The sequence below is a fragment of the Leopardus geoffroyi genome, chromosome B4 (genome assembly GCF_018350155.1).
Source record: "Leopardus geoffroyi isolate Oge1 chromosome B4, O.geoffroyi_Oge1_pat1.0, whole genome shotgun sequence".
NCBI lineage: Eukaryota > Metazoa > Chordata > Mammalia > Carnivora > Felidae > Leopardus > Leopardus geoffroyi.
Window position 1 is genome coordinate 59,018,117 of NC_059341.1, and position 13,455 is coordinate 59,031,571.

The following is a 13,455-nucleotide window of genomic DNA, read 5'->3' on the forward strand; positions in this document are numbered from 1 at the left end:
TGTAGCTGTAGGTTCTCCACTACTTCAATGTGAAAAGAAAACCACTAATTGTTTGTTAAAAGCCAACCATCAAATGATTACATTTTCCCAGTACAATTCAACTGTAACTTCTACACGACATAAAAATAGCAAAACAAACAAAACATAAAACAGCCACATTTTTTTTAATGACTATAAGGTAAGACATAAATTCACATTTTTACCCTCTCATAAAACTCTGAAATACACTTATAATCAAAAAGCACATATACTAACATAGAGTGTACGTTATGTATCTTAATATTCTCTAGAGAGAAGAAAAGCCCTCCATATCTCTGGTTACATATATAACTTCACAATAAAGCCATGGAACCCAAGTACATTTTAGAAAACTTCGTAAAATCATTTTCAGTATAATTGCCCCATAATGAGTAGTCACAAAAAAATGATCAGAGAAACCCTTTCTTTGTACCCAAAGAACGGGCCTGCACAAATCAATATGCATAATGTTAAAACAAAATTTACCTCTATTGTAGGATCATATTCATCCACAAAGTGATTCTGAATTAGCTGTATCGTCAAGGCACTCTTGCCTACGCCACCAGCTCCAACTACCACAAGTTTATATTCAGTCATTTTCAGCAGGCCTTATAATAAAAATAATGAAAATGTGACTAAATTAGAACATGTGGCTAATATAAATTAGAACATGAGGTTAATATAACCCACTCTATCAATACCTTTTAACACAAATTCACCTTTGTATACAAAATTACTTCAAAATGCCTCACAAAATTCAATGATGAAAACTTCAGTTGACTACAGATAAGTGAGTGCTGTAATGAATTGCACTTTGCTTACAAACTCCCCCATCAACATCTGAGAAAAATGCATTCAGAGTACAAAGTTCTTTTATCTTATACTCAGGTTGCTCTATCTAAACAGCCAGTCTGCTGTTCTGTAGCAGTTAATGGCTCTCAAAGGAACATGCCATGACTTTACTCAGTACAAATGTCTATACCTGTGGACACACCCACACAAAGCTCCTTGACAGCTACCTCTACGCTGCTCCTAGTTGACTCTGGCCCCTAAGAGTTACAAGTGGATATGCTGAGGGCCTTAGTTGGAGCCCACAGCTATGGAAAACCTTCCAAAGCATCATCACAGCAGCTATCCTGGAGAATGAGCAAGAGTCAGATGTGGGGTGAAGGGAAGACTGTCAAATAAAACTGGACTGTGTAGTGGAGAAATAAAAACCAAGACACTGAAGCAGATTTGGCAATATTTCAATCTGTAAGATATCCGCTGGGGAAAATAATGATGTAAAAACTAAAAGAACTTCAAGAACTTTGAACCATTCAGTATGGATGATTTCATCATCTGTCACATATATTATCATACATTAGTGCTGAAAAATAGCACTCCACACCAGAAAAATATAATCATACAAAATTTAAAGGTAAGCACTGCTTTTAACGAGAGGTATTTTAAAAGCTGTAAGTGAATACTTCTTGGTGACTTTTACTCCCTGCTACTGTACATAGTCTTCCAACAGTTGAAATAAATATTGGCAACTTGGAAGGCTGAGAGCACAAGACCAAAAATATTTTTTTAATCAGCTGTTTCAAACTTCTTGAAATAAAATTATTTAATTTTACCTCCTTTCCCCCAATAACTACATGTTATTAAAAATAAGGAATGAACTGCAGAAAGAATGGCAGCAAATAAGCAGTAATGATAGGATAGGTAGTTCTGAACTAATGAATGTGCAAATATAAACACTATACGTACATGCAGAATCCTATTAACTGAAGACCAAGAATTATCCAAATAGGCACTCTCCCACCCCCCAAAAAAGATAATATGGTTTCCAAATGGTAACATACTAACCGCCTCCTTAGCTATTCCTGAGCCCTCTTGCAAAGAACAGTTAGCCTAGACAACTGTTATAGTACAGAATGTTATAGTACAGCCCCTGGCCTACTCTGTGCGGCCTAGCCTTGTTCTTGTCTAGGGCCACCTTGGGAACCTCTACAAGCATGCATCTTATCCTGTTTGCTCCCACTTTTTATTCCAAATATAGGCCATAAGGAATGGGGAACAATGAGGAGAATCACACCAAAATGTATACTCTAGCTCCCTGCCTACCCCACCCCCTAAAACAATTTGGATAGGCTAGGACAGTAGTTCTCAAACTGCGGTCCAGGAATCCAGCAGCATTCCTCAAACTTTCTGGGGGTCCAAGAGATCAAAACTAATAATACTAATAATATTACTACTACTACAACGTTATTTATTTACCCTTTCCACTCTTATTCTTTAACAAAGGTAGTTTTCCAAATAGGATCACAATAGAGTGAGCGCATAAGCAGATATGCAGATGTCTTCTATTAAGCAATATAGTTAAAGAGATTAACAAAAACATGAAACAATGCCACTATTCTAATGTTCCTGTTTGTTTTGAAAAATAGTTTTCATGAAAATGCTATTATGTTACCAAGTAATAGGCTTATTATTTCTATTTATAATGCATTAATCAATTTTTTAAATTCTCATTTGTACTATGGTACACATAGACATATCCTATATTGGGACCTTCAATAATTTTCAAGAGTATAAGGTGTCCTTGCAACTAAAAAGTTTGCTAGTCTAGGAGATACTGTGGGCAGACACCGGATTAGAGCTTAGCTGTGTGAATTCTGAAACACACACACACCTTCTGGTATACAGGTTTGTGTAGCTGTTGTTTCTGGAAAAAAAAAAAAAAAATCCCTGAATTGATTTTAGAAACCAAATAATATTTAAATCCACTAGAGAGAACTGTGTTCCCAAGGAGTCTTACTGAAGATCATAAGCAAAACAGAGCCCCTTCACCCAAAGCTAAAATAGCTATGAAGGGGTGGAAGTCAGACCAGAACCCAACATTTTGTTAAGGGGGAAAAAAATTCAATTTTGTCAGAAACCTGAATTATCCTCTCATCTATGGTCTCTTAAAATCAAGTATGCCTGTGGATGGCTAAAAAGTAACAAAGTAAACAGTACTGATATCAACCATATTTGATGTCTATAGTCTACCACTGCAGACTGGCCGAGTCAGCGTTTTGGACCTTAGTCACCTAAGAGTGACATCACTCATATGGTTGATTCTAAGATGATGATTAGGAATAGAATTTTTCCCTTTGTAATTTCTTTTTAAATGATTTTTTCCCATTACCAATAAAATATGTATATTGTGTAAAAATTAGAAAATGCCTTCCTGTTCTTAACCCTTGTTTTGATAAACGTCAAGATTTAAGAGAGCCAGTTTAGGACTTCAGCTACAGCATGCACATGCCTAAGAGTATTTCGGGCAGTTGGCTGGAAGATTGCTACAATTAACTCCTCTGGCAAGTCAGTCAAAAAAAAAAAAAAAAAATGTGTGAGTGCTATTTAGGAGTACTGTAATAACTCTTGGGATGGGGGTCAAATTTGTAAGGATGAGGGTAATCTACAAGAATAGGAGAAAGGACAAGAACAGGCAAATTAAACTTTAAGTGTGATTGTAGCTATTGCTGTCTACACTCAACTAGCAAGGAAAAAGCCCTGCTTCAGCTCTGCGGGTTTTCTGAGTGTGTTTTAACTTGACAAAGCAAAACAGACCTTCTGGGATTAACTTTTCCTTTTCACTTAAGTCACAGGCTTTACGTTGTAGGGTGTTGGCCACCTGTTCTTCCACCACCATCTCTACCTCCACCTCCTCCTTTGTGGCCACAGTAATGTCACAGCCCATACATGGGGGAGGGGAGCAGTCAGGAACTCGGCTGCAGATGCATTTTTTCCAAACACAATAACCACAAACAGTGGTCTCTAAGCACTCTCCTAGGCTCTTCCAAAACGTGACCTCCCCTATTACTCATATACCCCCCTACACACTGTTAAGGACCACTATCCGTCCAGTCTGCGCTCGAGGGAGAAGTTTATACCTTCGTCCTAGAGATGCTAGATGCAGCAGAGAAGGCAGTAACGAGGCAGCCTAGTGCTGGGAAGGGAGGAAGAGGTGCGGGAGCGAAGGGAGAGAAGAGACAGACAGAGAGAGGGAAGGACGACGAGGGGGAGGGGAGATTGGAGCGCATCGGGAGTAACCTCCACCGCACCCGACCGCCCCGAGGGGCAGCCCGCCCAGCCCGCGAGTTTCTCCCCGGCCGCCTCCAGCCGAGGCTCTCGGGGAGGAGGAAGGAAGGGGTTCCCCGTCCAGGAAGCAGCACAAGCGGCGGCCGCCTCTAGCCTCACCCTCCTCAGCCCCGCACCGCCCATTCCTCATTCCCCGCGTCGCCGCGTCCCCGTGCCTCCCCCTGCAGCCACCCCCACCCCGTCCGCCCGCCCGCTGGGGCTCAGCGCCCGCGCCCCCTCCCCGCCCCTCCGGGGACCCCTAATTCATTCACTCGCCGCCGGCCCCGCCCGGCGCCGGCGAGGAGGGTCGGGACCGGGGCAGGGGCCCAGGAGGGGTGGTCCGCTCCATACCTCTCTCCCGCACCTGGGAGCCGCCGAGCCTCTGGCCCCCGCCGCCGCCTTCAGTGCCTGCGCTGCGCTCGCTCCCAGTCCGAAATGGCGGGGGCCGGGAGTACTGGCCGGGCAGCCGCCACCGCCGCCGCCGCCACCGCCGCCGCCGCTGTGCCTCCGCCGCCGCGGCCGCCGCCTAGGGAAATCGAGCTCCGAGCTCACCGATGAGTTCGGGGCCGGGCGGCCGCAGAGGGCAGAGCGCAGAGCTATCGATGCGCGCGGCGCTCGATTCCTCTTCAGACCGGCGTGCGGGGAGGGAGCCGCTGAGGGCGGTGTGGGAAGAGGGAAGCGAGGGAGCCTGCGAGCGCCGCCGGGGAGAAGGAGGGGGCCGGGCCGGCGGCGGAGCAGCGGGGGCCGGGCCGGTGGGGGAAGGGGGTGGCGGGCGGCGGTGGGTGGGGGAGCCGGGCCGGCCGAGCAGGGGGGTCTGGGCGGCGCCTCGGCGGGGCGGGGAGGAGGCACCGCCGGACCCACGCGGCGGCCGGCCTCCGGGCTCTCGCCGCAGAGTCCAGCCCGCAACCGCAGACTCGGACCCGGGCCGGCGCGCAGTGGGCTACCCTGCCGCACCCTCTTCGGGTCTACTCGGACAAGCTTCGGAAAATCCAGCGCCCCTCGGGGTCGGCTGCACTCGTGCACGTTCATTTACTGTCATTTACTGCAAGTAAATAAACATGCAGTCACCAAATGTGGGAGGCGACTTCGGTGACTTAGGGAGACATCAGGCAGACAGTTCCCCACCCAGGGGCTTTCTAACCACGGCTTGGTGATTACCAGCCTCAACACTCTGGGGGCTGGGAACCTAGCCCCAAGCCCAAACATTCGTGACATACGCTTTCGTCATTAATCCCAAGAGGGAGGAGGTCTGTTGTTTTATGTTACTGTTTTTATGGATGTCTTGAAGTCATCACAGGTCATTCTAAACAGCGACCTCAGATGTACCTACTGCCCAGGAGGGCACAAACAGAAGACAAACAGTCTTTAAGTATAAGTGCCCTTGATAGTTTAACCTGAGGAGAATCACTCAAACATTAATTAGAAGACTGAGATTAGTCAGTTAACAGTTCAGGGAGTTAACATGTTTAACAATGGAACAATTAAAACTGTTAGCATAACCCAGAGTCTGATAAAGTACCTAGAAAGGTAAATTGGGAGAGTTTTGAAGATTGAGGACCGGTGTCTATACCTAATAGGACCACCCATCTGAGCCTCTTATTTCTAGTTCTGTCTTTCTAGCCCACATCATAAAACACGAATAAAACGATTATTTTAAATACCAATTATTATGTCTGTTAAGGTAAGCCTTTCACCAACTGTCACCCTTTTCTTGTACCCGTCATGTGGGGTGTCACCTGAAAGGCTTATCCTGGTCTTTCTCTCCTAGCACCTGGTACCAGGTAGAAGAGAGAGAAGAGAGGAAGTGGAAGACATGAACGGGAAAAGAGTACACCTACTCTATTGCAAGTCGTTGGTAAATGTTTTGCACATATATCTGCTTTAATCATCACAACAGCTTCATGAGGTCAAATACTTTTCACTATTTTATAGATGAGGAAACAGATTTACAGAGATTAAAACTTGGGTCCAAGTTCACACAGCTGAAATGAAGTACTCTTCATGTCAGGTCACATTCACTCCTCTGCTCCCAGCTCTAGGGGCTCCCATCCCACCTAAGGGAAAAGCAAAAATCTCACACACACACACACACACACACACACACACACACACACACACACACACACACACTGGTTCCTGGCTGTTCCTTAAAAATGCCAGGCGGGCTTCTCTCTTGGGGAATTTGCACTTGCTGCGTCTACCAGAGCACGTGTCCAATATATATCCACAATCTCCCTCTGACCCTTAAAACTCTTTGTCCAAATGTCTTCTTCCAATAAATTCTTCCCAAAAGATCATCTTTGATATTGCACCTCACCCTCCTCACCCCCAAATTCTGTCCTTCTTCCTGCTTTATTTTTTCCAAAGCATTTACCATTTTCTAATATACTATATAACTTATTTACTGTGTTTTCTTGTCTTTCTCCTATCAGAATATTAAGCTCCAGGAGGGCAGGGATTTTTTTCGTCTGTTTTACTTACTGCTGTATTCCCAGTGTCTACAACACAGTAGACACTCAATAAATATTTATGGAATGTTGGATGAATGAAGTTACGTCCCCTCCTTCTGAACTCTGTGACTCTAAATCCTTACTTAGAGTGCCTTAAACTCTGTAATCTGTTTTCACTTTCTTTCAAAATCTGCCTTTAAGCTCGCCAGGTCACCTTCTGATAAACCACACCTTTGTGGAGCCTGCACGTAACAGACACGATGAGTTTTTGTTAAATGAATGAATTTGCACTTATTGTATGTTGCTTTGTAGTCACTCTTAGATATAAATTACAGATTTTGTTTTGGTTCAACTTCAAGTGCATGATAAGCTCTTGTTTTCTTTGACAGCTGCTAATGCAATGTAGTTGGTGCTCTATAAATCTTAAAAGGACTATAATAAAAGGGAGGGGGGTGACTTTCTATACCATTTTTATGCTGATTGCAAAAATTCTGGCATTAGCAGAAACCTAATCCATCCCCATGGTCTCAGTTATCATCGAGGCTCATGATTCCCAGAGCAAACCTGCATCCTGATCCCTGTTCTGTGCACCCTATACTCTAGTTGTACCTCACACACCCTCCCTCCCCTTCCTTTTCACTCCTACAGCAATGTATGCATATGTTATGCCATGCTTTTCCACCCTTCAGTCATGGGTGCTTTCTCAGAAGCCAGCACCCACTCCCCAATATTTTCTTTCTTTCCTTGACCTGGGGCCAGTGGCAGTGGGTCTCAAAGGGAGATGCTTCACAAAACACCTTGCATACTTAACAAAACTGCAAGTTCCCTCGCCCAGAGATTCCATTCGGTTGGTCCAAGGTAATCTAGAAATCTTCATTTTTAATAAATCAGATGATCCTAAACTGGTGGTTAGCAGTGTGTACACTGAAAAACCCTGATCTAGACACTCACATTGCTTGTGGTGGCCGCACTTTGTACTGTCTTCAGGGGTTTTCTTCCAAAGCTTGGTGGCTGCATTGAATAGTCTCCATGGCTCTCCTTTTCCTTTCCTTTTCTTTGCTCTCCCCCAAGACAAGCACACAAACCTACACAGTGATCATGACAGGAAAAGAGAGAAGAAATTGCAAAAAGTATAAGCTTGGGGATTCCGGGCTTGCTCTAAGAGGTAACTGAGGTTTTTACCCTCCACTGTTGCACTCTTCTGGGAAAGCAGCCACATACATTCAGACCCTTGTGCACATCCTTTTATCTTGCTTTATGAAGATCATTCTGGCCTATCCTTCACAAGATCCTTCTTCTGTAGATACAATCAAAGCCAAAACAACAGGAATTCCGTTGTGCTAGCTGGGCTCTTGTGTGAGACATAAAGTACCAGGACATGTTCAGAGCCCTACAAATGCTGAGGGTTTATTTAGGAAATAAGGAAACTTCAGAAAACCATATCAACCGTCAGAACTAGTGTTGATTCCAGAAATTAACTGCTGTTTTTATGATCCAGCAACAGGCTCTGGTGCCTCGCTCATCCTCTCATTAACAAGCATCTATTGCCCACACTCTAGTTAATTTTGCCATTCTCCTGAATCAGCATCTCTCTGCTTCTTCCTCATATACAGTCTCAACTTCAGCTGCTATCTCTGCTTCTAGTGACTACTCTCTGTGACTTACATTTACAACATCCCAAGTGAGAAGATCTAAATGTATCTGTCATTCACTATTCAATAAGAAAGTCTTTTATGGGGCACAATTTTCCTGATGGGCCACCTAACTGGTGGCTGGTCTTCTTTATGCCTGGCTTAGAGGTGATTGCCTTCATTTGGGGGCCAATCCCGAGTCCAGTCAACTGTGGCCAGAGTAGCAGGTCATAGAGCAGGAAGAATTAAGCAGAAGGAGCTACCTATGGGTGCTTTCATGGACTATCCATCTCGTGGGAAGTTTGTACCACTGATAGGTTCTATTTAATTCACTTTCTCTGCATATAATCTCCTCTGGATACTTACTTCATTAGACTTTATATTCCCTTTTTGCATATGTTTCCCCCCATTAGGTTGTTAAATTCTCGAAGTCTCTACCTCATTTGACCCTGTATCCCATAGCCCTTAGCACATAGTAGGGCTTCTATAAATATTTGTTGAAGTGAACAAAATTATAACAAAACTTCAGCCCCATTTCTACATAGTCACTTCCTTCTCATCTAGCCAAATTCTAGGCCATTTCTAAATGAATGTCCTCTCATCTTGGATGCCTATTTCCCCAAATCAACTTATTTCCCCAAATCAACTCCCTCTCCCAATTTTTCCATCTTACCTGAGCAGCATTGTGGCCCTTTGAAACACTTAGATTTAAAAACTTACATTAATTTCTAACCCACTCCACATTCAAACTGCTTCAGCTCCTTTTAATGATACTTCCTAAGTATTTGCTCATATATGTCTCTTCCACATCCTTTCCTTCATGCTTACATTTCCTGGAACAACTTCCTTGTGATTTTCCTCTTGGCTTTCTTCTTTTCAATTCAGGCCATATGCTGTTGCCAAATTAATCTTCCTTGCACATGTCTTTCATCATCATCATCATCATCAAACATTTACTCGGTACCTACTCCATATAGGCTGCAGTCATTCAGATTATATAGTTTCAAAGTGCAAAGAGTTCCATACTAAGTACCTAATGAGTACCTAAAGATGATGATAATTACCTTAGAAATTAGAAGGAGAAATGATCACTAGTCCCAGCAAAGCGTTCACTATGACCAAATCTTGCTTTCACATCTTCAATAATGCTTTATATGTAGCTGAATCAGGTCCAAACCCTTGATGCCCAGCTTTTGCTCACAACATGCACAGACTGACACCATCCTGCCCTGTGACTTTGTCTTCCACCTTCCCAGAGCAGATGCTCTCCTGTCAAGCGCATCCCCTCTATGCCACAAACCCAGGATGTTGTTTTTGCTTCTCTTTTTACCTAGCATCTTTTTGCCTCTCTCATTACTAAAACTCTCTCTTCCAGATCTAGAAGAAAGCTGTTAATTATGCCATCTCTTTTTGATCTCTCTCTATATATTATTTTGTATAAGCTAATCACGTCTCCCCACATAAATTCTAAAATCCCAGAGGCAAAAACCCTGTCTTAGGTGTGTGAACCCCACCCACCCATGCAAGCCTAGTTTGATGCAATTACTCCATTACTGCATGAATACATATAATGTGCTTATCAGCAAAATAAACATGATGAAAGCAATGTCTGAGGAAGATCAGAATGGCAGCTAAATGCAGAAAAGATTGGAAGGAAAAAGACCTCAGGTAAGATGTTTTGTGAATGGTGTGACAGTACCCAGTGACAGTGGGAACAGTGCACTGGCTGAATTTGCTAATCCTGTAAGTTAGAACAAATTCCTAAATCTCTGCAAGGTTCTTGCTTAAGAATAGACCAGTGACGTAACAGCTACCATTTGTTAAACTCCTCACATGAGCCAGATGAGTTTTATGCACAATTTCAAACAAAAAACACATCAACCCGTATCTGTCCTCCTGCCCTCTTCCTCACTGCTACCACTGCAGTCCAAACCACCATCCATCGTCCCTGTCCCACAGGAACAGTCATCTCCAACGGGTGTCCTTGCTTCTATGCTTGCTCCTCTACAATCCAGTTCCCATGAGGCAGCCACACTGATTCTTTTCAAAATGCTAATTGAGTCTCGTGATTAGATCAAGCTCTTCCAAGGCTTTTCATTGCACTCAAAAATAAAATTCAAACTTCCTCAAGCTATTTAATGACGGGGTTTTTACGGGCCTCTGAACACACCATGTAGGACTCGTCTCCTTTCTGGGTTCCAACTGCAGTAGCCACCTTTTTCTTCTAACCTCTTTGGGGTTTTACACTTGCATGCTCCTGCCACCAAGCCTCTCCCTGCCTTTCAGGTGTCCGCTTAATACCGCCACTTGAGTGAGAGATCCCCCAACACCCAGTCTACATCAGCGCTCCCTACCCTATTCCCTCACTTCTACCCTTCAAATAATCATCCTTTAACACAATGGCCTGTTTCATTCTTTTACTTAAGCACTCATCATATCTGGAATTATCGTGGTTGTTTATTTGTTTGCTTGTCTCTTCCTCTGCGGAAATATAAATTTTATGAGCCAGGGACCACTGAATTCTCAGATTTTATGAGCCAGGGAGAGTTTAGCATATAGTAGTTACTTAATCAAGATTTGCTGATAAGCTGCCCTAAAGAAAATAATAGAACTAATAACCCCCTCTAAGTGAGGTCTTTGCAAATCAATTTAAGTCTCTTGCTTTTGTTTCTATGTGCCTAATGCAATAGTACTTTATTTAATCTTGTTTTGTTTTTAAGAATATTAAAAGTCATATTAGGTTTTTTAATTGCTTTCCTCTAGTTCTCGAAGGAGGTGCTCATTGGACTACCTATTAATTACAGGCCTGAATTTCCTAGTTTCTGTCTTTTCTCTTTAATCACAGTTATTAGGTATGTTGTAACATTAATTCTAGAGTCTAGGAGCATTAACCCTTATGGGACCATCTAATTTAGTATCCATATGTCCTCACTTGAAAGAAGCAAGTCCTCTTTTTGGCAGATTCTTCTTTGTCAAACGAAGATGATTTGCCTTGTCAGACATCCAGTGAAAGCTAAGATACAGGAGTTTGTGAATGTACCAAAATATACGAGGACCAGCCATTCAGATGCTGAAGACCCAGAAGAGTTTCTTGGTTTTCACTGCAAAGGTGATTATTTCTTATCTCAGGGGTCTGTAAATGCATGGAGAGGCTGCAGATGGAAATATAAATGATTACTTCACTTTATTCAGAATTCTTGTCACAAATAATTCTAACAGGTGCATAAAATAAGTCCATCCTAATGTATGTTCAATCCTCAACAACCCCCAAATTACTGTTTGTTTCAGGGCCTTAAAAAGCCCATATTCATCTGACATGTTAGTAACCATTAATTCATTCATTCATTCATGTATTCAGTCAACGAATATTTGTTGAGCACTTACTACATACCAGGAACTCTGGGATACTCGGTGCATGATGCACAAAACAAAAAACTTCTGCTGTCTTAGAACTCACATTCCAAACAGTGGTTCTCAGACTTTTTGATTTCAGGATCCTTTCGCACACTTAAAAATTATGGAGTTCCGTATTCACTCATTTCAAATAACAGTAATAAACTCATTGCATGTTTGCACAAATAACATTTTGATAAAAATAGCTACATATTTAAAAGTAGTGAGAAGAATAACATTGTTTTAACATCTTTGCAAATCTCTTTAACGTCTGCTTTATACAAGAAACTAGATTCTTGTATCTGCTCCTGAATTCTGTTTATTTATTTAAAAAAAATTTTTTTAACATTTATTCATTTTTTGAGAGGAAGAGAGAGAGCACAAGCAGGGGAGGGGCAGAGAGAGGGGGAGACACAGAATTGGAAGCAGGCTCCAGGCTCTGAGCTGTCAGCACAGAGCCCAATACGGGGCTCGAACCCAGGAACCGCGAGATCATGACCTGAGCCGAAGTCGGACGCTTAACTGACTGAGCCACCCAGGCGTCCCAATTCTATCTGTTTAGATATGAAACAGCCTCTAGAAAATTCCACTGTACACTCAGAAATGAAGGTGAAAAAAGAAAATAAGAGCTTGGTATTATTATATAACTGTGTCTGACCTTGCAGCCCTCCTAAAAAGGTTTTGGGACTTTCAGGGGTGTCAGGACCACACTTTGAGAACTGATCTTCAAAAGAACTTTTTGTTAATTTTTTTTTTTTGGTGTTAAAACAGGGCCAAAGTTAATAAAAACCAGTGCAATAATTAGCTTTTCCAAAATTATTGTTTTTCTTCTCAGAACATTCTCAGAACAGGCTCTCTTGGGTCCCTATTAGACATTCTCTATTGAAATAGTATTGGGGAGAAATTATCACTACGATAATATATAAAGGTGAAACAGATGTCCCAAATAACGTACTTCCTTGCAATAATTGAAAACTCTTTTTTTTCCCAGTTTTTTGTCTTTCAGGATCTTGAAGTACTTTACAGACATTACTTAATTGAATTTCCCAGAATGCCAAGGAAATGTTTCCAAATACAATTTTTTGTGCGTTTTGCAGACAGTTGAACTGACAGGGTGGCAGGACTTGTCCTGGCTTGAAGAAAAGCTGTGAGCAAAAACAAAGAACTATCATGTATTTATTATGGCTAGAAACACACCACAAATCTTCCTTGACTTATATCCTAATAAAGCCGTCCTTAATTGAAAATATCGTAAGTTGAAAATGCATCGAACACACCTAACCTGCCGAACATCCCATCATAGCCTTGCTCACCTTAAATGTGAGAACCCTTCCATTAACCTACACGTGGACAAAACCATCTAACACAAAGCCTATCCTATAATAAAGTGTTGAATATGTCATGTAATCTATTGAATACTGTATATTGAAAGTGAACAACAGAACAGTTGTACAGGTACAGAATGGTTGTCAGTGCACGGGTTGTTTACCCTCGTGATTGTGTGGCTGATTGGGAACTGTGGCTGCCACTACCCAGCACCAGCAGAGAGGGTCATACTGAGTATCCCTAACTCGGAAAAAGACCCACATTCAAAACTCAAAGTATGGTTTCTACTGAATGCGTATGGCTTTCTCACCATCATAAAGAAAAAACTGTAAGTTGAACCATGGTAAATTGGGAACCATCTGTATATATTCTCCAGATTGTCTGAACGTGTCAAGCTCGTCAGGAGTATGGATAATGTTACCACGAAAATTTCTATTCCCAATGTCTCAACAATACTTGATTTTTTTCTCTCTCTCTTCCTTCTTCCATCCTCTCCTCTTCCCTCCCTCTCTCCCCATCCTTTCCTT

The 13,455-nt window shown here is 42.5% G+C and overlaps 1 protein-coding gene and 2 long non-coding RNA genes across 9 annotated transcripts in view; 1 reads left to right on the top strand and 2 right to left on the bottom strand.

Annotated features, from left to right (window-relative positions):
* KRAS (KRAS proto-oncogene, GTPase) overlaps window positions 1–5,188 on the bottom strand; it is a 42,330-nt gene extending 37,142 nt beyond the window's left edge. For 2 of the 7 annotated variants that reach the window (XM_045465459.1, XM_045465458.1), the window contains exon 1: window positions 4,480–5,188. In XM_045465459.1, coding sequence (XP_045321415.1) covers window positions 4,480–5,157 — 678 coding nt within the window. In that variant the 5' untranslated portion in view covers window positions 5,158–5,188. Of the gene's footprint in view, window positions 1–504; window positions 627–4,479 lie in introns of those variants that run through there. The other 5 variants (XM_045465464.1, XM_045465465.1, XM_045465462.1 and 2 more) reach the window with 5 other exon arrangements.
* On the top strand, window positions 5,079–12,849 carry LOC123591327. Its single transcript, XR_006709233.1, has 3 exons — window positions 5,079–5,983; window positions 11,209–11,318; window positions 12,609–12,849. It is a non-coding gene; the product is annotated as an uncharacterized LOC123591327 (long non-coding RNA).
* Window positions 5,978–11,252, bottom strand: LOC123591328. The gene is made up of 3 exons (XR_006709234.1): window positions 11,142–11,252; window positions 7,530–7,663; window positions 5,978–6,182 (listed from the first exon to the last, which is right to left on the bottom strand). It is a non-coding gene; the product is annotated as an uncharacterized LOC123591328 (long non-coding RNA).
* Window positions 12,850–13,455: the final 606 nt, after the last annotated feature.